This window comes from Ptychodera flava, chromosome 2, assembly GCF_041260155.1.
Source record: "Ptychodera flava strain L36383 chromosome 2, AS_Pfla_20210202, whole genome shotgun sequence".
Lineage (NCBI taxonomy): Eukaryota > Metazoa > Hemichordata > Enteropneusta > Ptychoderidae > Ptychodera > Ptychodera flava.
In genome coordinates this window covers 48,493,091-48,517,593 of record NC_091929.1, presented here as the reverse complement: position 1 = coordinate 48,517,593, position 24,503 = coordinate 48,493,091, and the positions used below count along the sequence as shown (strand labels likewise).

Sequence of the window (24,503 nt, the reverse complement as noted above, 5' to 3'; positions counted from 1 at the left end):
TTTTACCATCGTTGCAGTATTACAGCTATCTGTACTTCTATTTCCAACTTAATAGCCAGATTGAAAATATTGAATCACTTGAAACATTCATGGCCCCACTTTAACATGTTTTTGAAAAACATGGCAAGACACTAAGGTGAGAAATAAAACAGTAATCAGATTTTTTCAGCAAAAGTTTATCATACCAGGAAATGGAGACAGAAACTAAGAATTGTAGTTTTTCCTTCTGTATAGTCCAAGGTCTCACAAAGTGTACAATAACCCCTATTTCACCTCACATGGATCTAACCACTCTGTACAAAATAAAAAGGTTATTCGAATCTGTGCAGGCAAATAGGTTGATCCAATTAATCTCATGAAGGATATGTGAAAACATTTAATGACATTTATCGTCTAAAACACCCAAAGAACAAAGCTGAGCCAAGATGTGAACTGTCTATGTCATGGGAAGCCAATTTCAGAGATAATTAACAATTATGCGGAAGTTTAATTTCATTTGTTTCAAAATGGTGTCAAGGTGACATAAATTCTCCATGTTTTCATATTCAGGTAGAATGCGCCTCAGGGACAGCTCAAACTTTTACAATTCTTTTCTGATCTACCAGTTGTAGGGGCTCAGTTTATAGCTCTTGGTGTGAGAAAACTTTTCAGTCGTAGTTTTTTGAAAATCAGCCATTTTGAATTTCAAATATCAGTGAATGTAATTAGGTAATTTGTTCCTCTAGTACCAAACTTTACACAGTGATCACTGATTGTCATTCTTGATTTGGTAAGAGAATGATGTCAAGTTTCATTGAGGAAAGTTTGAGCAAAGTTAAAGTATTTCACATTCAAGGCACATACTACCTTAATAACCATGCACTGTTTATTGCAGGCATTGGTGATAGCATTGACATCAGAGTTCATACCAAGACTGGTGTACATCTACCAATACAGTGAGACTGGTGGCTTGGAAGGCTATGTTAACAACTCATTGTCCTATTTCAACACAAGTGATTTCCAAGAAGGCACCGCTCCAAATGATCCGAGCTGGCCACAGACTGAAACGGGAGTTGTCGACATTTGCAGGTAAAGTAGATCCCTATCATACATCAAAGTCAAAAATTTTAGTAATTAAGGAAAAATTTTGCTTGATTCCGATCAAATTCTTTGCTGTCTGCACCACACTTCAAAATTTTCTTCCTCTTCCTGTGATACATTTTTAACATGGCACTGAAGATTTGAAGGAGACTGAACAATTATGCCGCTGGTGGTGAAATCATGTTTCTTTGAAAATCTATGACAGAGGAATCATACCTGAGGCAGTGAAGATTTGTCTGATCTCAGTGTATCCCTCACAGTGTATCTCACACAGTGTATCACACACAGTGTATCTCACACAGTGTATCTCACACAGTGTATCTCACACAGTGTATCGCACACAGTGTATCTCACACAGTGTATCGCACACAGTGTATCTCACACAGTGTATCTCACACAATGCATCTCACAAAGTGTATCGCACACAGTGTATCTCACACAGTGTATCGCACACAGTGTATCGCACACAGTGTATCGCACACAGTGTATCTCACACTGTATCTCACACAGTTATGGAATATCAAAGTCACAGTGAATATTGTGAGAAGAAAGTCAAACACTGCTGCCATATTCATACATTAGCTTGAACACTACTGACCAAGTAGGCTTTAACTGTCTGACCTAATGTTTGTATCCATGCTGCTGTCAAATGACACATACATAATGTATGGCATTTCTATCATTGACACATACATAATGTATGGCATTTTCTATCATTGACACATACATAATGTATGGCATTTCTATCATTGACACATACATAATGTATGGCATTTCTATCATTGACACATACATAATGTATGGCATTTCTATCATTGACACATACATAATGTATGGCATTTCTATCATTGACACATACATAATGTATGGCATTTCTATCATTGACACATACATAATGTATGGCATTTCTATCATTGACACATACATAATGTATGGCATTTCTATCATTGACACATACATAATGTATGGCATTTCTATCATTGACACATACATAATGTATGGCATTTTCTATCATTGACACATACATAATGTATGGCATTTTCTATCATTGACACCTGATCCACCCTGAAATTGTTTAACACAATATTGATGTGTGCAGTACAGACCATCTATCTGTAGAAGATATCACCGTCTCTCTCCGTTCTTTCATCATTTCGCATTGATCAGCTGTTCTTACCTTCCAGGTGCAATAAAAAGTGAGCTTGAAATACAGAATTGCGAAGAACCAAAAGTGGTTTTTTTATCGTTATAAAATGCTCAGTCTACGAGCGTTCTGTATTAAGCATTTGAGAACAAGAGTTTTACCTCTTTCCTAATTTATCTTTTACCTGACAGGTACAAGGACTATCGTCTCCCTCCATGGTCTGGAAATCCATATGGACACAGCATTCAATACTGGCACGTCTTGGCAGCAAAACTAGCCTTTGTCATCGTCTTTGAGGTAATTTCAGGGTCAAATATTGACTATTAGCATTTGAATGAGGTGATCAAAAGTTCACAAAATGACAATGCTAGTATTATGTGATCCCTCCACCCTTTTACCACAATGGTTTGGCCCAAACTCGTCATTATCAATTGTGGACATGTTTACCAGGCATTGGGATAAACAGTTTAAAGATTGGCACAAAAATTTTCGTGTTTGCTTACTACCTTGTGGTATGTTGTGTTCTTTATTTTCCAGCATGTTGTATTCCTGTCTAAGTGGTTGATAGACTACCTTATTCCAGACGTTCCTCAGAAGGTTAGAGATGAAATCCGACGTGAGAACTACCTGGCACGTCAAGCTTTGTATCGCGCTGCACTTGTTAAGAAGACCAACCAGGAAAAGGAATCTTGAAATGACTTTACTGTCAAATGATGGTGAAAACTACTGGATTTCTAATCAAATACCTGCCTTTCCTCACTTTATATATCCATGCCCTCTCTGAAACGTATCTTCTTCCAGAAGTATTATGTATAGATATGTACATGAAATCTGTGATTTCTTTGCAAAGTGCATCTATAGGACAAGACTTCTGGAAAAATCTGTCAAAGTCTTTCATAGTTTGCCATTTCCTAAACTAGGTTCATGTCAATTCAATGGTTTTTCATGGTAATAACATTATATGGTAATTACGTTTCATGGTAATCACCTAGTTTAAGGTGTGAACGCAATCTATGATAGCAATATTGGATTTCATTTTGCAGTAAATTTGATCAATCCATTTTGTTGCACTAATTTTAAACTTTCTGCATGTGTTCTGTTCCTAATGGATGGTGATTTTTGGCAGCGTATGATAACACTCTAAGTCTGATTTCATTTTCTGCATCAGAATAACAAAACAAGAAAATTCTTGGTCTGTATTTCTGTATTTACCTCTAAAGAAAATAAAATTTTAAAAAAGATTGTATCACAACAAAAGATACCTCAAAAATTTTAAAACGTGAAGGCTGCATCAAAAAGTCCCACTTTCCTTCAGAATTTGGCTGAATTTTAAAATGACTCACCTATGCTCCCCCTTTCATCATTATCCTCAATGCCACAAAATTTAGAATGAAACAAACACTGTTGTAATTTGAATTGTTTAAAATATTACTATAGAATAATCAACAGACATAACCTTACACCCAGTGATTACGTATTCATTGCTTTGTTGCCTGGTATTTACATATTCAAGTGTGAATTCTTGAAATTAATACAGTAAAACTACTGACTAAAGCTTTCATTCAGAAAACTCTGCTGAAACACGTTCATGTTACTTTTGCAGGTAGCACAATTCAAACACCATAAAGCAGATTGTATTTTCACAATTTCAGATGTCAGTTTGACCACATGATTTTCAATTATGTAGTTGGACTTGTACACTTTGGTTTTGAGATGAATGCAGTTATCAGATAGGATCTCAAGAGTAAAGCGTAAATGGAATGATGGGAGACATTTTTTAAACCTACCTTACTGTTTAATGTTACAAATATTTGTATATGAGGCTATAAAGTCATTGTAAATTATAAAATTTGGAATGTATAGGAATTTTCTGTCTGAACTCAAGTGTATCTTGATATCACTTTGTAACATGAACAAAATATTCTATCCAAGTTGCAAGACAGTTGCAAGACAGAACAAGTTCACGGACAGTTAGATTGTTATAAGCAAAAATTATTATAACGACAAAATTAGAATAGATTTTGATATTTGATTTTATGCTTGTATGACAAATCCATTTTGTACTGTGGATGGTGCACTGAAAAACTTGGTACAAAAAATCACATTTTCCATACTGATGTTATGCATGTCAGTTTATGTCTTTCAATATGACTTCTTGTCAGCAAATGATTTTTAAAAACCTGTGACATCTTTTATCATCATCAGAGACTGGAAAATGTTTTTTTTTGTAACAATGCCCAGTGAATATGATACAGTATAAAATGTAAGTGATATCTTGTGACCAAGTATTGCCAAGTAGGGCTGATATCTTCATTGTGTAATGTGTACGTGTATTTCTTCATATTGTATGGGGTTAGGTATTTCACAGAGATATTTTTATACATGAATCAATAAACTCAATTTTAGGTATTCCCCGTTAAATTAATGAAATTACCCGCATCAATTGGACTATTCTACAGCTATGAAGAATGAGGTGTTAACAGCTTCAACTACCGGGCACCAGGATTTATGATAATCCTAAAAGTGTCACGATTATTGTGATTAAGCTGTAAATAATTTCCAAGCCAGTAGATGTATCGATGTATCATGTATTATGAATTTTGCATTCCTTTCGAAATATGTACACTCATAATGTATCGATCATTATCCTAAGTAAAATGTTGATTAAAATTTTGTTTCATATTTAGTATTTAATATAATTTTAGCTTTCCTCATATGATGTCTAATTTTAACTTGACTGCCATGTTCAAATAATTCCTGTATCATGATGAGTTAACCACATACCACATCTTGGTTGCTTTTGACAGTTTAGTAATAATATGCAAATAAAATCATGACAAAACGGAAATTGACTCATCCACACTGGATTAGAACATTATGAAAGGCTGGTTTGCAATATTTTGTGTTAACTGTAATTGCCCTAATTAACTGACATGAAAGGGAACAAACATATTACACATTTTAAAAGATCACCGTTTTGGAAAAACAGGGTGATTTTGAAATAACCAGGCTTGTTGTCTCAGAAAATTAGGTATCTTAGAAAACGTATGGTTGTTATGTACAAAAATATCAAAAATACCAGGTAGATATTCAGAAAACATCAGGTTATAATTCCAGAACCGATAGATTGTGTTTTCACTTTGGAATACAAGACATTCAGGTAGATCCTTGTAGTGCCTTTACCAATTGACACATTATAGAAACATTATAGAATACACTCAACAGAGATTTTTAAAGCAAATAATCCAATGTATTTGTTTCTATGTTATAAATAGGAAATTATCTTAGTCAACTGTTAAACCATTTTAATATTTGTAGTGGCATTAAAAGAGGATGTTATTTAGAAATTGTATCCATGGTCTTTATCTTCAGAGATGCACTGTCACTTTGTCTTGTCTGATATTGTCTTTTCTGACATTGATGAATTTTGATACACTTCATCCATGCTGAATGATTATCTTATCAATTACAATATAACACATTGTCTTACAATGTAACACATTGTCTTTCAGGATAAAAAATACAAATTTGTACGGTTTTTAAAATTCAAACCTAACTTTTGACAGGCTCTGAAAATATTCTTCAATTTTTGTGAAGTCAAAAGTGTAAAAATGTTACATTAATGCCTGTATCTCTTTGCCATCACCACACTGTGTTGTTTACTCCCCGTCACTGTTAATTGTTTTTCTAGACTAGGACATTTATACTGTGATTAAACAGTTAAGAATACCATAAAAGCTACATACAGCATCATCTGTGGATGAAATTCATCAGAAATTCCTCAAGTCAACCTCACTGTCCATCTTGAATTCTGTAAACAATCAAACAAAGATGTGATAGTGAAAATATAATGTGGACAGCTCTGTTTAAAATGCAAGTAGCTATAACTCTACATGCTTTTGGATGAGAAATGGGAATGAAAAACAAAAAAGTGAAAAACTAATCAAATGATACAGCTAATGGCACTTTAATGTCTTTATATACTCAATCATACAAACTTTAGAGCTTTGACCTTCAAACACCAGTAGAGATGATAGTTCAGAGTGTTTGACCACAGTTCACATTCTTTAATACAACACACGAATATTAAGTATTTGCAAAATCTTGCGCCCATTGCTGTTTCTTTTCGAGAAGTTTACTGTTAATACTTTTTTCCATCCATTCACACAGTAAATTTTTACAGTGTTATTTCCAGGTTACTACAGGTTTATTGGAAGACCGGGCATCCCTGGTCAGAACATGGCATGTATTTTTACAGGCAAATTGCATTTATCAACATTTAACAACAGTGAAAGACAAGCAAGCAGGTTGAGTTAACACACTGTAGATGATGTGCACAGGACAAAATGGGCAACAACCAACTGACACAAAAGTTACAATTCATGATTGCATTGATTTTATTGATCTTGCTAATTCACATCCTCATGTCTATAGTTACATTTTCATATTAAAAAATTTGTACCATTATCTAGATTTCAAAATTTAACTATATTATCATTAGTATTACATGAATACATAATTAACCGTATATTTATAACAACACAGAGTCATTTAGTGTTTTCACCTTACAACTCTATCATTCAAAGTTTACACTTTCAAAAGTCACACTTCTGTAGCCACATACATGTATCTATAAACATCCATACACAGGTGTCAATACAAGTATTTTTCTCTGTTTTAAATATATTGTGATTTGGTGAAGTTTTATATGTTGAATAAAATGTACATATATTATGTGAAAGTCTTGAAAATATACAATGTTTATCTCATCTTGCAATTTTCTTTGACATTTCCTGATTTATTTATGGTATGTAGTTTTGGGCATACAATCCAAAAGATGTGTATTACATCATTGATGATGCAAACACAGCGATGTGGTTGGTTCACATATGAAATAACCATGCTCTATTTGGATATAGAATGATTGGTACACACGCGAACTGTCAGCTAGCGAACAAATTCCATTTTTGACATTTGATGCCGGAATTTGAATATTTTGTTTTGATATAATAGCAATAAGCCACCTCAACGATGGATATAGCATTCAATTTTCAATTACTAATGCATAATTGTGTGATGTGGTCAAAATCTTGTGATATACCATCAATTGATGGGGTTTCTTGCTTAAACAGTACAGATCTTCAGAATATCAAACTCACAGTATGTATGTATAATCAATTCATACTAACATTATTAGCAAGCAATTCTCAATAGGACAACGCTTTAACACTTCATCACATAGTGAAGTGATTGGGGCAACTCAAGCTTTTAACAAGGAAATGCTAGTGTCAGATTTTAATAAAATCTATTTCATTGCAGAAATAATTGCACTTTACTAACGAGGTTGGTGTTTCAGGCAATTATTGTATCATAGTACAACACTTGAAATAATAAAAGACATTTTGTGCCATTCTTGGAAGAACTTCGGGATTTTATCATGCAGATTTTCTCAGATAGAATTTTTCATACTTTTGAAGAAGTCTCTTTTCAACACCCCTGTAGCTAAACCATCTCAAGGATGAGTTAAAGACAAAACAACTTTTTTACCCAAGTTGAACATACTCACCAGGTTGACTCCATCAATGTTTATTGTCTCCATTTATCAGTTCATGAGGCTGAGAATGCTAATTGAAACTAATAAAGCTTTGTTGATATTATGTGTAATGTAATTACATACCAAACAGTTCTGAAGACTGGTTTTCAAGATCTTTCTTTTTCAAGATAACTTCTCTTCAACACTGTACAAGATAAAGTATAGAGCGTCTCGTCCGTATTTTTGTGCAAAAAGAGGCTGTGTAAGAAAGACATTCTAAGAAGCATGGGCCAGTGTGTTTCGATAAAAATCCATTAAAATTTGGACAGCGAGTCCCGCGTGTCAATAGCCACATCCAGGCTATTGACAGGCGCGGTGGTGCAACATGTCGTACATGGTAAACTCTACAATTACTCAAAATTGCAGCGACTTTGTCCTGAATTTAATGTACAAAGGCTTTATCAAGCATCCTAAAAAGCATTGGACAGTTTATTAGGCTTAAATATGGTGAATTTTGGCGAAAAACGTCCCGCGTGTCAATAGCCAACTTTTGTCTATTGACAGGCGCAGGTCAATAATAGACATTGTCCTAAAATAAAAGTTGGTCATCGTACGCTATAGAGGAATTGCAACATGACTGGACATCAGAATGGCCCACCTGCCTTATTCTATATTGACCGATCGGGTAAAAATGTGAACTGTTCGCAGTAACACCATCGGAATAGCCATGCGGATCTTTTTTCTCACTCTGGAGAGATTGCAACTCTCCAGTAAGCCATGGCAAGATTTCACAAGAAAGAACAAATTTTTGCATTGCGGGCTAAACTTTACTACTTGGCGTAAATTTCCACCACTAAAACTTGTGTTTTCATGGAGTGTGCGTCATTGTGTACGTGGGCTGCTATAAAAAGTACAGTGAAGTCGGAAAGCAAGAGGTTATACTCGACAGAGTGTGATAAACGTAAAAACCAGCTGAGCGATAAAACTACAAATGACACTGACAGAACTCAAAGATGTGTGACCTTTTCGATATTATTTGTCCTCCGCACATAGAACTTAAACACTGAGGTTTGTTTTTCTTTCAGATTTTTGTGTAATTGATTTTTCACTTAGGCATGTCCAGGCATGTCCATTTCATATTTCGTAAATTTACTAACTCAAAGGCTTTAGGGAAGGTAGATTTCCCAAAAAATTGAGAGAGAGAGAGAGAGAGAGAGAGAGAGAGAGCACAGTACAGAGCAGTACTTCTGGTGTCCATACTTTCTTCCATATAGGGATCTCTGTATCGAAGGGACATTTATTATTTAGGGGTGGACCATTTGATATCCTGGGGGGGGGCTTGGAAGATTTGGGGAAAAAAAAAGATGACAGGTGGAGTTGCTCGAAAAAAAAAATCTGGCTTTAAGTGGCTGATGGAAAAACAATTATGGACCATTGCGACTCGGAAAAAAAAAATCTTGGCAATTGTTCGATGCACACTGCAGCATCAATAAAAAAAATCAAGCAGTAGCTCTGGAGTTTTATAAAGCATAAACCATTTCAAGCTTGAGGAACAATAACTGAATATGAACAATTGTACAGTATACATGACCTTCTGATTAGAGGAAGTATGCTGAAATCGAAATTGCTCACCAGTGTTTTCCAGAAATGTGTAAATCTGAATGTATGGATTTTGTCAAAATACCACAAGAAGAGAGACAGCTTGCAAACATTTTACTATTATCGTTTGCGTACAGAAAACTCATAACAATGACAAAATGCGTAGAGACTCAATCCAATGCATAATATTATTACGCATTGTATCGACTCTCTACACATTTTTTCATTGTTATGAGTTTTCTATATACGCATGTTTTATTCGTAAATGCGAACACTGTTATAGTGAATTATCTTACCAATGTTTTTCTTAACAAAAGCGAATGAGTTTGATGGCTTTGGGGAAACTACTATGTGGTAATGAAGAATGGGAAATGGGCAATGAAATGAGCAGACAGCGGGTGATTTAAGATTAAATGTTACATCTTCACTGCAAATAAAACCATAAGTGTGTCATAAATAATACAAACAAAACAAAATCATGTTTGTTTGTTTTGTTGTATGTGAGCCACGTCTAAGACACACAACAAAAGTACTGTTTCAGTCTCAGCTAAATGTCACCTCAGATGCCACCAGAGAACACCATTTCCACTCCAAAATTTCATTTTTCGCCTTGCGAGAGGGGGGACACCCCCCCTTTCGTGCTCCCCCCCTCGTTCGCTACGCTCACTTGCCACTCGGTCGCTTCGCTCCCTTACATTCCACCCGTCTACTTTCTTAAATTACCCGGCTACTTTCCATGTAAGGACAACAGTTACAAGTAAATGCCATAAATGTATACGATTTTACAAATATGTTTTGTAAAGTGAATCAAAAATGTACATGTATTTACATATCTTTATTTAGTTTCTTGAATATAGTCTGGGTGCAATAGAACAGCATCTTGTTACTGGGTGTGAAAACCAAGCAAACAAACATTGCACCGAAATTTGGTAAAAAAAAATATATCTCGAAGAAGGAAAGTGAAAAAAAAGTTGCCAGCATATGCCCTGTAGAAAAAAAAATTCATGGTGAAACACGTGGGAAAAAAATAATGGCTCTCCACCAATCTTCCAAGCCCCCCCCCAGGATATCAAATGGTCCACCCCTTAGTATTCCGCTTTATTATGGACCATTTATTAGTGTCATGACCCCTGGAAAACAGACCCATTTGACTTTTGAACCCGCCGCCGAATTTCTTTTTAATGAGAATTTTTCAATTGCATTTAATGCTGCTTGTCCATTCAAACTAGTTTCAGGCAAATGGATGTCGTGAACCCGAAAATTTAGGCAATATATTGGAGAGTTCTTACTTGTATTGAAGACGTGGAATAGCCAAACAGGCAGACAATCATGAGCTTGAACCACATTTTTGCAGCAGATGCTCAAATCAACGGTTTTGCCTCGACTTGCTCTGCACGCCATCTAGTCGAATGTAGTGCATCTCCACCTCCAAGTGTATACCGAATCTCACTTTCCGGACCTCGCTCACTTCGCTGAAGAAACTAAATCATGTCGGTGGTAGTAGAGACAGACATGCGATGAGCGAAGCCACCGATGCGACCGAGGTCTGGACAAGACTACTACACGTGCTATTTTAACAAAAACTAGCCGGATTCGAGTTTCCACATACCGGTAATTTAATCTATTAACACGATTGGAACTAATTTAAGATAATTGGATCTTCATTCTTTTCAAATTTCTCAAGAGTGTTAGGAGTCGTATAGCTGAATGTTGAGATATTACAAATTACTCATAAAAACAAGTGTGTAACTTAAACAGAAAAGCAGATGAGCTTACATTTGCAGGTGAAAACGACCTTACTTCATATCCAATGATCCCAAATTAGTTCCAATCGTGTTTATCGCTGTCAAGGCGGTACATACCACAGGCTCTTGAGTCAATGCAGGCGAACCGCTAGCCGTCATCGATACAATTGTATCGGTGACGGCTAGCGGTTCGCCTGCATTGACTCAAGAGCCTGTGGAACATACACTTGTGATGTCATCTTAAGTTTTCATTGGGTCTGAATGCAGTTGCACTGTGCACTGCACGGCAAGCCCTTGTTTACCAGGAGCAGTTAGCAGGGTAGAAATATTTCTGCCCAACAGCAAGTGAGCTCCTAGTTCTTAGTAAGCTGAGGGGTATTTTCATCTCGTACAATCGGGGCGGGAAACGGGCGGGAAAGCAATTAAATGTTAACCAGAAGAGACGTGACAGTTTATTTCTTCATTGGGCAGGTACCTATGGATGAGCCCAGACAGCGGAGGAAAGGGGGGCGTGTGTCCATGTTCACGGAGGGGAATTCCAGAAAAGGAGTGGGAAATTGAAGTTAGGAACTCTTGTATTAGGCCCTAAATTGAAAGAGAGCAAACGGTGACTCTTTGCCAAGTTTCCCATATTAGGAGATGGAAGAAGGTGAGTAGGCGAAGGGGGAAATTTGTCACTGGATGAAGCAGATTCGATACAAAGTGTACGAATTGGGAAAGTGAAAGGTTGGACATTTACAAAATACACTCACTGCACCAGGAACATACTGATGCAGACGTTTATACACATTTCCACACGGACAAATCAGGAGATGACAATCAATATGAATTTTGAAAGTCCAATGGATTTCCTTTAATAGCGATATCAAGACTGAGAAGTAACATAAAGTTTGAATATTTTCTCATACATTTGATCAAGATTGTGGCGATTATACTCAATCATAAATCCAGGCCTCTGTTTAATGAATATATATCATTTAAAAAGGCTAATTTTGGGTACGAAGTAACAGAGTGAATATTCATTCTTCGCCGTAGAGAGAAATTATGACATCAGAACAGGTCAAATTATGAGCATCATTCATGTTAAATGAAGAATTTACTAGGTCTAAGGAATAAAAGCACATGACAATTACAACAGGAACATCTTGAATATTTATACATCTTGTCCCTATAAAAAGCTAAAGCTTTCTCACTAACGTTCACATTTGACAATTTTCATTTCTGCTCTTCGTTTCCAATGAAGTTCATTTCATTTCCTGATAAGTAAAATACATTTAAGAAATGACTTTTAAAAGTACAGAGATACATATCTGCGACGTTGCTGGCACCTGCATCGTTAGCCAGTGTTAGCGTTGCTATACGACGGTTACTAATTACAACGGATGATTATCCGACAAATTTTCACCAAATTTCCTGAACGAAGGATGACGATTCTACAATACCTCAAGTAGGTGCAGGCACGTTTGTGACGATCTGCGATGAAAGGAAAGAATGTTTGTGTATATGCATTTCTTGAATTTAAACTCAAGTGACAAAACGAATCAACAGAAAAAGTCATCTCTTGTTGCACGTAAAATGACATACAACATTGTGCTTGCTCCTCTGCTATCCTGCTAACACTGCATTTGGCTTTAACTCCTGAACCGAATATTACAAAGACGCCTTGCCCTTATGATTTTTGTCGAGTGTTGTAGTCAAATAAACTCGCCATTTCTTTGTCTTCTCCGAATCGTTGACAAGTGCGATAAAAGCTCTCAACATCTCGCATTTTTAAAGTTGCCTGGTGTGTCATGGTGTAACAACACTTTTCTTAGAAACTAAGCACACGCGGGAGTTTCAATTCAGCTTACAGCCGTATAACTACCTTGATCTCCGTGTGACAGAGCAGTCAACCAATAGATGTTCCTCCCTTCGCATTTTTCGGAGATGGTTTCGCCCACGACGGATCTTTTTATGATTGGGTTACCGGCCAAAGTATAATACTCGTCTTTTTCATCGTCGACTGGATTTGTACTCTGAAAGAGATATAAGAATGGAATTGTCACCTATTGGGCTGCGGAAAAAATTATGAGTTAACTTTTTAAATGTACAGACTACGTTTTATGTTGACGTACTCATTGCACATATGTTGAACTGTACGAGTAAACTATAAGATTAGTTTTTCTGGTAATATAATGTTTCAATAATGGTGCAGTGCTAGGAAACGTTCACTTTTTCGGGCAGGTAAGAATCTGTCACACTCTCCCTCCGGTTTTCCCCTGTACGTCATCGATATTCATATTGTGATGTTGTCACTCTGCCATTGGCTTGCTGTCTTCGCTAAGCCCTCCTACTTACCCTCTTCGCTCAGCCCTCCTACTTACCCTCTTCGCTCAGCCCTCCTACTTACCCTCTTCGCTCAGCCCTCCTACTTACCCTCTTCGCTCAGCCCTCCTACTTACCCTCTTCGCTCAGCCCTCCTACTTACCCTCTTCGCTAAGCCCTCCTACTTACCTTGGAGTCTCCACTTTCGATATCTGCCTTCAAATCTGCCGGTGAAGTGTTTTCTTCACTGATCATTGGTTTGACGTAACACGAGTCCCCGTGTGTCGGAATGAAAGCCTCAAGGCCCTGTCGATGAAATTAACATTTTAGCGGCTATTAGTGCTCGTGAACTTGAGTTTTATCGTGTTGGCTAAATATCGGAGGTCAGTAATCTCTCACAATCGCATCACGTAAAACTTTGAACAGCACAAATTCATCTGAAATTCGAAAACGTGTGAGGAAGAATGACATTATGGGTAGAACGACCTGAGAAAATCTTAAACAAATAAATATAAAATCTGTCTCCATATGTTGTTTTAAATCTGTCCTGCATTGTTTTTTCAAACCGTCTTCATCTGGCAGGATTTTGTAGAGAGTCCGTATAAAGACAAGACGATTTAAGAAGTCAAGACAGTTCGCTTTGACCTTTCAGGGTAAACAATGGACTGTAATGAATTAATCACCGTGTTAAAATCTTCAACGATGTCAGCATCGTCTGAATTCACACTCTTGAAAATCTCCACATTCTTCTCTTCATCAATGATGATGGTTTCTTCTCTTTCCGTACCGCCATCATTCACAGTGACAGAATATGTATTGCCCTGCAATATCAGGTGTACACATGATACATATGAATTAATAAATATATGCTCATCTACTTGTTCGACTGATGCTAATCTTACACCAATGTAGAACTCAGATGTAACACTTTGGTGAAACAAAATCCATGATATGAAAGAAACGACGTAAGGGTTGTCTTCGATGTGTGGTTGAATTCCAGAGCTACAATCATTCAACCTCCCCTTGTACGGACGGATCGGACGGAGCACCTCTTGTGCCAGCCGTACACACTTTGAAAATGCATTTTGGGGAACGACTTTGACACAGTTGTGAAAACAAAATATTGCTACCCGTCAAATAATTACAAGATTCTTTTCTTCTGCTTTGACCATCATTTCATGTAAATAGAAGACGAAAGTATAGCGTATATAAGAAGTCGATATATTCCAGAGAGATGTCTCACCTTCGACTCGGCAGGATCATCGGGTGCAGACTGGACCGCACTGATCGCCAGGTACGCAACAACTATCACCAATGACTTCATTCTGTCTCCGATGTCTGCAACTTCTGTCAACGTGCCTCTGTTTGAGTTAAGCTGGTCTCTGCACGGCTATGATCAGCGCAAATGATTCTGAAGACTTTATGTCTCAACACGGTGCCTTATATACATTTCGAATACAATACTTTTCCTGCTTGGAATTATGCCAAATATTTCACAAAATAAATGTTATGGTTACTGACAACATGCCTTGTTGTTTTTGCAGTACCTGGATGTACTGTCATTATTGATGTGCTCTCAAAACTTGGTATTCTTTGACTTTTCCCAGCAATCAATACGAACGGAGACCCGGGCTTGCATACAATTTACTTTTATGCCTTTATTTGTTGTAATAATCACTCGGGGGGGGGGGGGCTCATTCTACCTTCATTTCAGTGAGTCCGGTACCTGTTGCTCATTTTCAATGCCCCTCGGCATTTTGGGCGACCTTACTAAACTTGACTTAGATGAGGCTTTCGCCATTGACTTTAAATTTGAATAATGTTATGTCCCTAAATTCGACCGAATAAACTTTTATTCTTAATGGGAAAAAAGCCTATATAAATTTGTGTATGGACATTTTAGACTTGTCAGGGTACTCCATTTACTGCGGACGGTCCTTGCCAGGATGAAGGGAGTGATACGGTTTAACGGCACCTGCGTAAAGTAGTCTTTTGAATGCGAGTCGATTTGGCTCTTTTAGGGACTGTCCCAAAGTAATTATAGAATGCAGCTTTCGTGGGAAAAAAATGCGTTCACATGGTTTCTTTACAGGGGTTTTTCACGTATAAGTGGACTCGGAAAGTCATACATGTAATTTGCAATTGCTCAGGCGACAACTTGGTAGAAAAACCAAGCTAGCGAACAGGCACAAGGAATTAGTGATTTAACTCAGAGGCTACTGTGCAAAAGTTGATGGAACCTGCTACATATAATGATCTGAAAGATATCTGTTTTTTGGAAAGCGTACTACTACGTAATGAACCTGTTGTAAAGTACGTGAGCATATTCAGTTCACATCTGGTTTGTAACGATTGATTTGGTAGAAATGAATATGGATCGCAGATGCGACATCGCAATGGCTGTGCCCTGTCATGTTACCGAAACCGAGTTTATTACCCATGTGGTCTCTCATGGGAGTCCAAAAATCATTGGTGACTTCTGTGCGAGTCCCTGTTGAATCCATAGGATCCTTAGGCAGAAAGATTAGGTGATGAGTTTACCCTAAACTCACTATACACTCACACGATATGAAGAGCCCCATCTAAGTGACAGGACTGACCACCGTAATTCCGACTGATCCATTAGCTCAGTTGGTAGAGCATCCGAAATGTATTCGGGGATGTGGGTTCGAGTCCTACGTTGTCACTTTTCATAAAATTTTCTTGTCAGATATACCACGGTGGGTTTATTTTAAAGCTCTTGGTGTAAGAAAACTTTTCATCGTCTTAGTTTTTCTAAAATCGAAAATTTAAATTTTCTCCATAGAGTAAACACATGAATTGTGGCCATTTTGAATTTCAAATATCGGTAAATCTCGGGTAATTTGTTTCTTTAGTACAAAGTGTGCACGGTAATCCCCGATTTTTATTCTTTATTTTGAAAGAGGATGGTTAAAATATTCCTTGATGAAAGTTTCAGCCAAAGTTGAAGTCTTCACTTTCGAGGCGCATACTACTTTAAGGGCGTAGTACGCACCTCGAAATTGTCAAACATTGAGACTTAAAACGTTTGCTCAAACTTTCCGTAAGCAAAACTCAAGAATCAAAATCATGCCTACGATATTAATTATCTGACAAGACATTTTGCAACGCATCTTTTAGATTATTCGTACCTTAAAGGTAATTAAACAAAGGAAATATAATTTTGTTTTGAATTTATGTTCAAGATTCTTTATTTGCTGTCTTGAAGTATGAACATTTCGGCGTACACAAATATGCCAATCAAGTGAACGTTGCTTGTTTCCCACGATGCCCATTGAAAGTCGATTAGTGTTCGGAGAGTCACAGATCCTTTCTCAACCAATATATCATTGATACTTAAAAGCTCAACGGCTCAATGATTGTACACTCTGTCGCCTATGATTTTAAGCCATTGTATATCCGTCACCGGTTTTTTGAAAGGGTGCACATAAACAACTTTGCACTTTCGTCTTACTTTCTCACCGCTTTTTTCTTCCTTTTACTTTATGCAAGCCCCATTCAATCTAGCAACAGGTGAATAAACGCCGTGAACGCGGAAAAATGTACAAAAATACTAAAGCAGGGCTACATTTACAAATCCGAGGGAGAAAAGAGAGGGAACAATTGAAGAAAATTCAGGGTAAAATGCTGCTGATTGGAAGTATCACAGTTGACCAATAACAAACAAAATGACGTACAAAAAATACGAAAGAAAAACGTGCGTACATACTTAGCGTATTTATTTTATCTGTACACATACATTTAGGGACTGGACAGAAATTATGGGGCGGGTGGCTTGTGTTTTGGGGCTGTGTCGCCATTTGTCGCGCTAGCAGTTTTTAAAGAATCATGAAATTTCACGCATACGTTTGGGGTTAATATGCTACGCAACCTTTTAGAAGGTAAAATATGACTGATATATTGCTTCGCCAATAATATCAAATCATAATGCATGGAAATCTATTTGTCAAACTATCAACAAGTTTTCCCTAAAAACAAGATGTATCTGTACATTTACATATTTTAGATAATTTATGTAAATGCACTTTGCTTGAAGTGGCAGGTAAAAACATGCATGACTGTATAAGTAATTTGTTTTTGGATTTCATCAAAAATATTGATTCACTCTACTTGGTAGTCTATGAGAAAACTATGAACAATTATTTTCGAATATAAAACCAGCAATATCTGCACATTCATAGATGTTTGATAATTGATACAAATATACGTTACTATAAAATGGTGGGTACAAGTACATATTCGCACAAGAAATTCGTTTTTGGAACTACACCGAAACTGTTGATCCACTATACAATGTACATAACAGTCTATGAACAAATTATGAACATTTTTACAATATAAACTTATGTTCGAAAATTTAATAAATATTAATGTACTTGATTATAACATAGATTGTAGATTCTCTAGAGTGTATGGTTAGAATATAGAGTGTTTGAAAATGCAGATGAAAATAACAAATGTGATATTTGAATTGCACCAAACCAATCAATTTCTCGTGATGGTCTAACGGCATACTATCACACATTTTCCCCCACAAAATTTGCTATAATTGTGCATTTATCTGTATATGTAAAACAGCTGTTAAATCCTGACTTTTAAGCCGTAATAAGTTCCATGATAAACAATAATAGTGCTCTCTGTATGATTTTAATAGGTAAGACTATAAATGAATGTAAGCAGTACGGCCATTGTCCCCTTTCATTTTGAATAGCCAAATATACTAGAAGTTGTTATAATTATTTATTGTGAAATGTGATCACTCTTCATCGAGTTACTTAAAATGTTGAAAAGTGATTATTTATGGTTAAAAGTGATTATTTAGAAGTTAAATTGTCAAATGAGAACTCTTATGTCAATTAATATATTATTGATACAGACTTTGACATGAAGGGGCCGGAGAATCACTGTTTATGCACATAAAAAGGTTGGAGGGTCAATTTTTTAAAACTTTTTACTATTTTCCTCGCAGCATCATTTAGGAAAAAACCCTGGCCATCCCCTTATTTTCTCTTCTGCCCAGTCCCTTAATAACATGAACTTTTCAAATCAGAAGGATTTTTCACAAACCCAAACAAGGTGCCTCAGCCATTTTGTTGTGTCAAGAGAAACATTTCATGTCTAAGATCATGACAAATGTGGTGACCAACAGTGACCATTTTGTCCAGTGCTAAATGTTTGGGGAACTTATGCCCATAGTCTACATACAATAGTTTCCATTGTGTACATGTACCAGCAGAGAATATAAAAAGGTGTGTACTAAGTTTCTAGACTGATTGGCACCTGTTTGTCTTGGCAGACGATGTGGGACGCCTTTCTGTAAACCAACTCTACATAAATTAGCCGCTGAAGTCACCCGGAACATCATGGACGTATTGAATGGCTTTAAGGTATGTGTTGCGTATATACTTCCCAGATCTTCAGAGCTTAATCACTAAAACAATTCTGATGTAGTCCCAAGGACAAATGTTACAGTTTTCCGTCCGCTATGGCCATGTTGCAAAAATTGAAAGTACGTGTATCCACATCCCCTTAGACAGGTGGTAGAAGTGTAGTAACTAGGCAAAACGTATATCAAAGTCTGATCGTACGGGCATGTTATCTGTTTTGCTATCTTTTGAGTTTTCTTTTCGATTGAAATGTGATAGTACTATGAAAAATATATAAAAAACATATTGACTCTGCCCGTTCGCCCTGTTTTGTTCACTCTGCGTAAATACGGGCATGTCAAGTTCCTAATGATAAAACATGGTCTTGTATCATTAGCGTAGACTTCAAAGATGCCATAGCTTACACTTGATCATGAACATGGGACCTACCTAGCCAATCGCAAAATTTTAAAAATATTAGCACAAATCAGTGTCACTGTACGTTAAGAGACTTTATTTCGAGGGTGAAAGAGAATTGATGTCAACGTTTTGAGAAGGTGACAAAAAAGTCAGTGAATTTCCATAAGTTCGCAGAGTCAGCAGAATGTTCCAGCAATTCTGCATGTCACGTGATGAAGCGTTAGCATACAATTCATTATTACTTTTAGAGTCAATGCAGGTGATGTAGAGCATTCAGCAAGAATGTGAATAAATGGGAAGAGAAATTCAATGCAGAAAAAAGACAACATCAGCGTTGAGTTGCCGCTCTCATAAAAAAACGCTGTAAACAAATTAACCACAAATGTAATAAACAAATTTACCACAAATGTAATAAACAAATTAACCACAAATATAATAAATGATTAGTCTTGCAGATTCATTCATTCAGTATCTGCTATACTCAAACCTGAAGGTCAACCCTGTCATGTGTTTTTGTGTTGTGTTTCGCAGGATAGATGGCATGTTTTTACATATTGTATTGTTAAATGTTGCGAACTGAAAAAGCCTTTCGATTCGTTGTTTCTACTACTAAGTCACCCATTCTTGCCTTCAAAATGTGAAAAGTGAATGAACTGCTTACTTGGCCTGTATCTGTACACCTAGATCTTTAAAGCAAAATATAACATTCAATCTTGACAACCATACTAAAGTTTCAGTGGTGTACCTGGTTTACGTGCTACATTCTAAAATATGTATGTCGGAAACGAATAGAAAGCTTACTTTATAATTTTATAATTTTCAACTGATCAGAGATATAAAATTCATGAAAAGATGAGATGATCGTAACTTCCAGTTTATGGGGTATATGCAATACAGATAGCTGCTTCCTGCTGGTAAGATCTCAAAAAATTCAAGATTTTAAGGAATTTTGCAGAGTTTTTTACAAGTTTATCCATGCATTAAAATATATACAATGGAACACAACCAGAATGTGCCTTGTGTTCGGTTCATTCATTCATCCTTTGTGGAGGTTGGGTATTATTTTTACTGTCATGCGGAATAGTTCGCTTATCCATAGTCTGCAGGGTAAGTTGTACCTGAATTCTAGTTTTGCAACCGGCATAAATTCTCGTTTAACTTGAGATTAACAAGCGAAAGACAAGTGATAAAAAGCCGCTCCACGCTCCTACGGATGTGTGAAGTGAAGTGAGTTAGTATCAGAAACTGTTGTTCCTCCCAAGAAAGCAGAGGCGAGTACTTGGCCGTGTGAGGGCGTTTTTTCATACCCCGGGCAAAAAATAAAACTCCGCCGGAGCGGGTTAACAGTCCCCAAATGGCCGAATTTTCCCGTTTTTTTCTCTCGAAATTCAAAAAAGTAAACTTTCTTTGCATATGAAGCTTATATTCAAAACATAAAACCTCTTACTTGGTCAATATTTGGATGAAAGGCCTCCACAGGTAACAAGCTTTAATGCAGTCAAAAACTTAGAGTGTTGCATTCCTTTTAGAAGACATTCAGCTATGAAACAATCGGGCATCTTCCCTTAGGCCAAAAAAAAATAGTTTGTTTCTCATCCTAGGCATCTTGCAAAAATGATGCGGTGACGCGGGTTTTTTTTTTTGCTGCTACTTTTTTTTTATTCACCATCAACAACAACGCGCTTACAACATGAGAACATAGGAATGCATGCAGAGATAAATGCACAGCAAATTTTTAGCATATCAACAGTGCTGCTTTTTAGTCCCCACGGACACCGTCCGGGGGGACTTATAGGTTTGGTCATGTCCGTGCGTGCGTGCGTGTGTGCGTCCGTCCGTCCGTTCACACAGATATCTCAGAGATGCAAGAAGCGATTTCATTCAAACTTGGTACAAGGATTACTTCATATGTCATACAGATGCACGTCAATTTGTTTTGGGATACGATCCAATATGGCCGCCAGGCGGCCATTTTATTACGATTTTTTCATGTACAGAGCCATAACTCAGACATGTTTCAACCAATTTTATTCAAAGTTGGTACAAGGACATTGACCAATGTCATAGATATGCACGTCGATTTGTTTTGTGATACGATCCAATATGGCCGCCAGGCAGCCATTTTATTACGATTTTTTCATGTACAGAGCCATAACTCAGACATGTTTCAACCAATTTTATTCAAAGTTGGTATAAGGACATTGACCAATGTCATAGATATGCACGTCAATTTGTTTTGTGATACGATCCAATATGGCCGCCAGGCGGCCATTTTATTACGATTTTTTCATGTACAGAGCCATAACTCAGACATGTTTCAACCAATTTTATTCAAAGTTGGTACAAGGACATTGACCAATGTCATAGATATGCACGTCAATTCTTTTTGTGATACGATCCAATATGGCCGCCAGGCAGCCATTTTATTACGATTTTTTCATGTACAGAGCCACAACTCAGACATGTTTCAACCGATTTTATTCAACGTTGGTACAAGGACATTGACCAATTTCATAGATATGCACGTCGATTTGTTTTGTGATACAATCCAATATGGCCGCTAGGTGGCCATTTTATTACAATTTTTTCATATACAGAGGCATAACTCAGGCATATCTTAACCGATTTTATTCAAGTTGGTACAAGGACATTGACCAATGTCATAGATATGCACGTCAATTTGTTTTGTGATACAATCCAATATGGCTGCTGTGTGGCCATTTTGTTACGATTTTTTCATATACAGAGGCATAACTCAGGCATATCTCAACCGATTTATTGAAAGTTGGTACAAGGACATTGACCTATGTCATACATATGTACGTCGATTTTTTATGTGATGCGATCCAATATGGTTGCTAGGCAGCCATTTTATTACGATGTTTTCATGTACAGAGCCATAACTCAGACATATTTCCACCAGTATCATTCAAAGTTGACATTGACCTATTTCATACATATGCTCGTCAATTTGTTTCACGTCATGTAGCAGTAACATGTCAATTATTGAAGTTTCGTAAGTAGGCTGATATGTCAAGAAATATGTACTGCATCAAATTCATGAAACTTTATACAGATGTTAACTGATGTTAAGCTCACATTGCTTTAACATTGAAAAAGACATTTTATCAGTGTCATTTTAATTAATTTGTAATTGCATAAGTAATGAACTTTCCTAATTAGGGTGATATAGCCACAAATTAATACAACGTCAAATGTGATGAAACTTGATACAGATGTTGATCTCATAGTGTTGTAAATACTGCATCAAACTTTATGAAATATGGTACCAGTGATAATCTATTAATTGTTAGAATTGTATGCAAAAATGTTTTGCAACATCCTGTTGATTAATTCCTAGTTGACTCATTTTATGAACTTTAGGATGGTGGCCTACATTGGTTTTATGTTTTCATCACCATGGAACTCATTCTTGGCCATTGAGCGCCATCTGTATCAAAGTATTTTTATCACAGACCTAATTAATGAAGAGGACTCTATCCTCTCTGAGGACATGTAATCAAAGTACCCATTATTAACAAGTGGGGACTGTGTCATCAACGATGACTTGTTTACTATTTGTGCAGAATGCAGTTTTGATAGCTTTCAATGACATAGTGTACAGTTCTGAATGGAATGTTACAGCACTGTGTGATGTTCAATGTTCTGTCTAGTTCAGTTTTGTATATCATAAAATATTTGTGTTGCTTTGGTATGATCTGAACGGTTTAATTTGTTCTTAGTTTTTTTTTTGTTTTTTTTTCCATTTTTTTTTTCGTTCCCTCTTGAGATGCAAAAAAAAGGTTGGCGCGGCGGGTCTACATTGACGCGCGCGGGGATGAGAAACAAACTATTTTTTTTTTGGCCTTATCGGTTGGGACTAAAAGATCAAAGAATAGCATGCCGAAAACGCCTTTACTGCAGTGTACTTGTAGGGTCAATGACCTTGAGTGACCCATGTCGATCCAAAGTGGAGAAACTTGCCTGTTTTGTTGCTTGTTTTTGTGACCAGTCTAAACTCTTTCCAGTATTTGCGGGTCCTTAATATGGGAATATGACTTTATTCTGAGCGAAAAATATTTTCTACATTGCAATGTTCGAAGACAGAAAATGCCTGAAAGCGCGGCTATTTTCTAAAACACTTTCATTCATATATATATATATATATATATATATATATATATATATATATATATATATATATATATATCTTATATACAAATATATATACGGACTTTAAGAATTGTTAGCATAACTTGGGAAATAGACTGTAGGTCAAGATTTGCAAATATCATCATACAGAAACAACAAAACGCCCCCAAAATACATAAAAAACCTTAAAAACATACAAAACACTCAGAAAAAAGATCCATGCGGCTAGTAGAGTTCCTTCCGTTGAATCCCTGGATAATTTAAACATGTTCATGACAAGCAAAATTTGTTTTTATTTCGATTTTGTTTTGACATAAGTTGACATTAGGGACTGGTCAGTTTCTTCGGCATGGGACGGCGGTGGATTCATGGGGTATGCCCCCGTTTTTTGACTTTGGTGATGGCGGGGGGACCAATTTTTTGAAATGCCCATGGGGGGGGGGGGGGTCGGTGTGTTTTTTTGAACATTGGCTTATACTTGTATCAAATTGAAAAGGAAAAGTTCATGCTGTTCTGAATCAGGATTAAGGGGAACTTCAGACCACAGTACGCGTAGATGGAGTAAATATGTAGATCAGGCGACACAGGAATTAACGTTGCGCTCGAAACTTTATTTCCCCAGGTCAGCCTGATGGCTGCCTGGGGCAACTCTTAGCTCCGACAGCCTGGAGATATGCTCACTCCAAGGCCCAAGAAGTCTGACTCCCAAATTTACAAATACTTTGCCGAGAAGAAAACTTGCCAACGCTAGTTTCACAATGATTAATACGTAGTATGCATGAGACATGTCACAACACCATTGTTTTAAATCCAAGCTGTGAAAATATGAAAAGCAATACTTAACAGCTACAGTTTTGATAAAAGTTCGACTACATTGTCTTTCTATTGTCCAACCTTGCGTGAGACATTCCATGCATAATCATAGGAATTCACGAGACACGCGGGTGCCTGGAATGGCGCTGCAAGACTTGAAAATGTAATTTGCCGCCAATTTTGAAGAATTACAGCTCTGGTAAATCGTGGGAATTCAAGCCCAAGTGGCGAAATGTTGAAATTTGACGAATTACTAGAATGAAGATTTACAGTAACCGGTACAAATTATAGAACACTTGCCTAAAATGCATGATCTTGTCAGCCTC

The 24,503-nt window shown here is 36.8% G+C and overlaps 2 protein-coding genes across 15 annotated transcripts in view; one reads left to right on the top strand and one right to left on the bottom strand.

Moving 5' to 3' along the window:
• LOC139122714 (anoctamin-4-like) overlaps positions 1-6,982 on the top strand; it is an 86,075-nt gene extending 79,093 nt beyond the window's left edge. For all 14 annotated transcript variants that reach the window (XM_070688383.1, XM_070688375.1, XM_070688367.1 and 11 more), the window contains 3 exons: positions 875-1,068; positions 2,416-2,521; positions 2,762-6,982. In XM_070688383.1, the coding sequence (XP_070544484.1) occupies positions 875-1,068; positions 2,416-2,521; positions 2,762-2,917 (456 nt within the window). In that variant the 3' untranslated portion in view covers positions 2,918-6,982. The remainder of the gene's footprint in view (positions 1-874; positions 1,069-2,415; positions 2,522-2,761) is intronic.
• Positions 6,983-11,926: 4,944 nt separating this feature from the next.
• Positions 11,927-14,829, bottom strand: LOC139122706 (arenicin-1-like). Its single transcript, XM_070688330.1, has 5 exons — positions 14,649-14,829; positions 14,089-14,226; positions 13,595-13,711; positions 12,966-13,116; positions 11,927-12,574 (listed from the first exon to the last, which is right to left on the bottom strand). Exons 1-5 carry the CDS (start codon positions 14,727-14,729, stop codon positions 12,471-12,473), a joined length of 591 nt encoding a protein of 196 aa, XP_070544431.1. The 5' UTR covers positions 14,730-14,829; the 3' UTR covers positions 11,927-12,470.
• Between the last annotated feature and the right edge of the window lie 9,674 nt (positions 14,830-24,503).

Excerpts from the sequence above, each read along its gene's own strand:
- LOC139122706 (XM_070688330.1), bottom strand. The coding sequence starts at position 14,729 with ATGAAGTCATTGGTGATAGTTGTTGCGTACCTGGCGATCAGTGCGGTC. Across the intron at positions 13,712-14,088 it reads TCGTTGAAGATTTTAACACG|GGCCTTGAGGCTTTCATTCC; the intron begins GTGATTAATTCA and ends TTTCATCGACAG. Across the intron at positions 13,117-13,594 it reads TCGAAAGTGGAGACTCCAAG|AGTACAAATCCAGTCGACGA; the intron begins GTAAGTAGGAGG and ends TATCTCTTTCAG.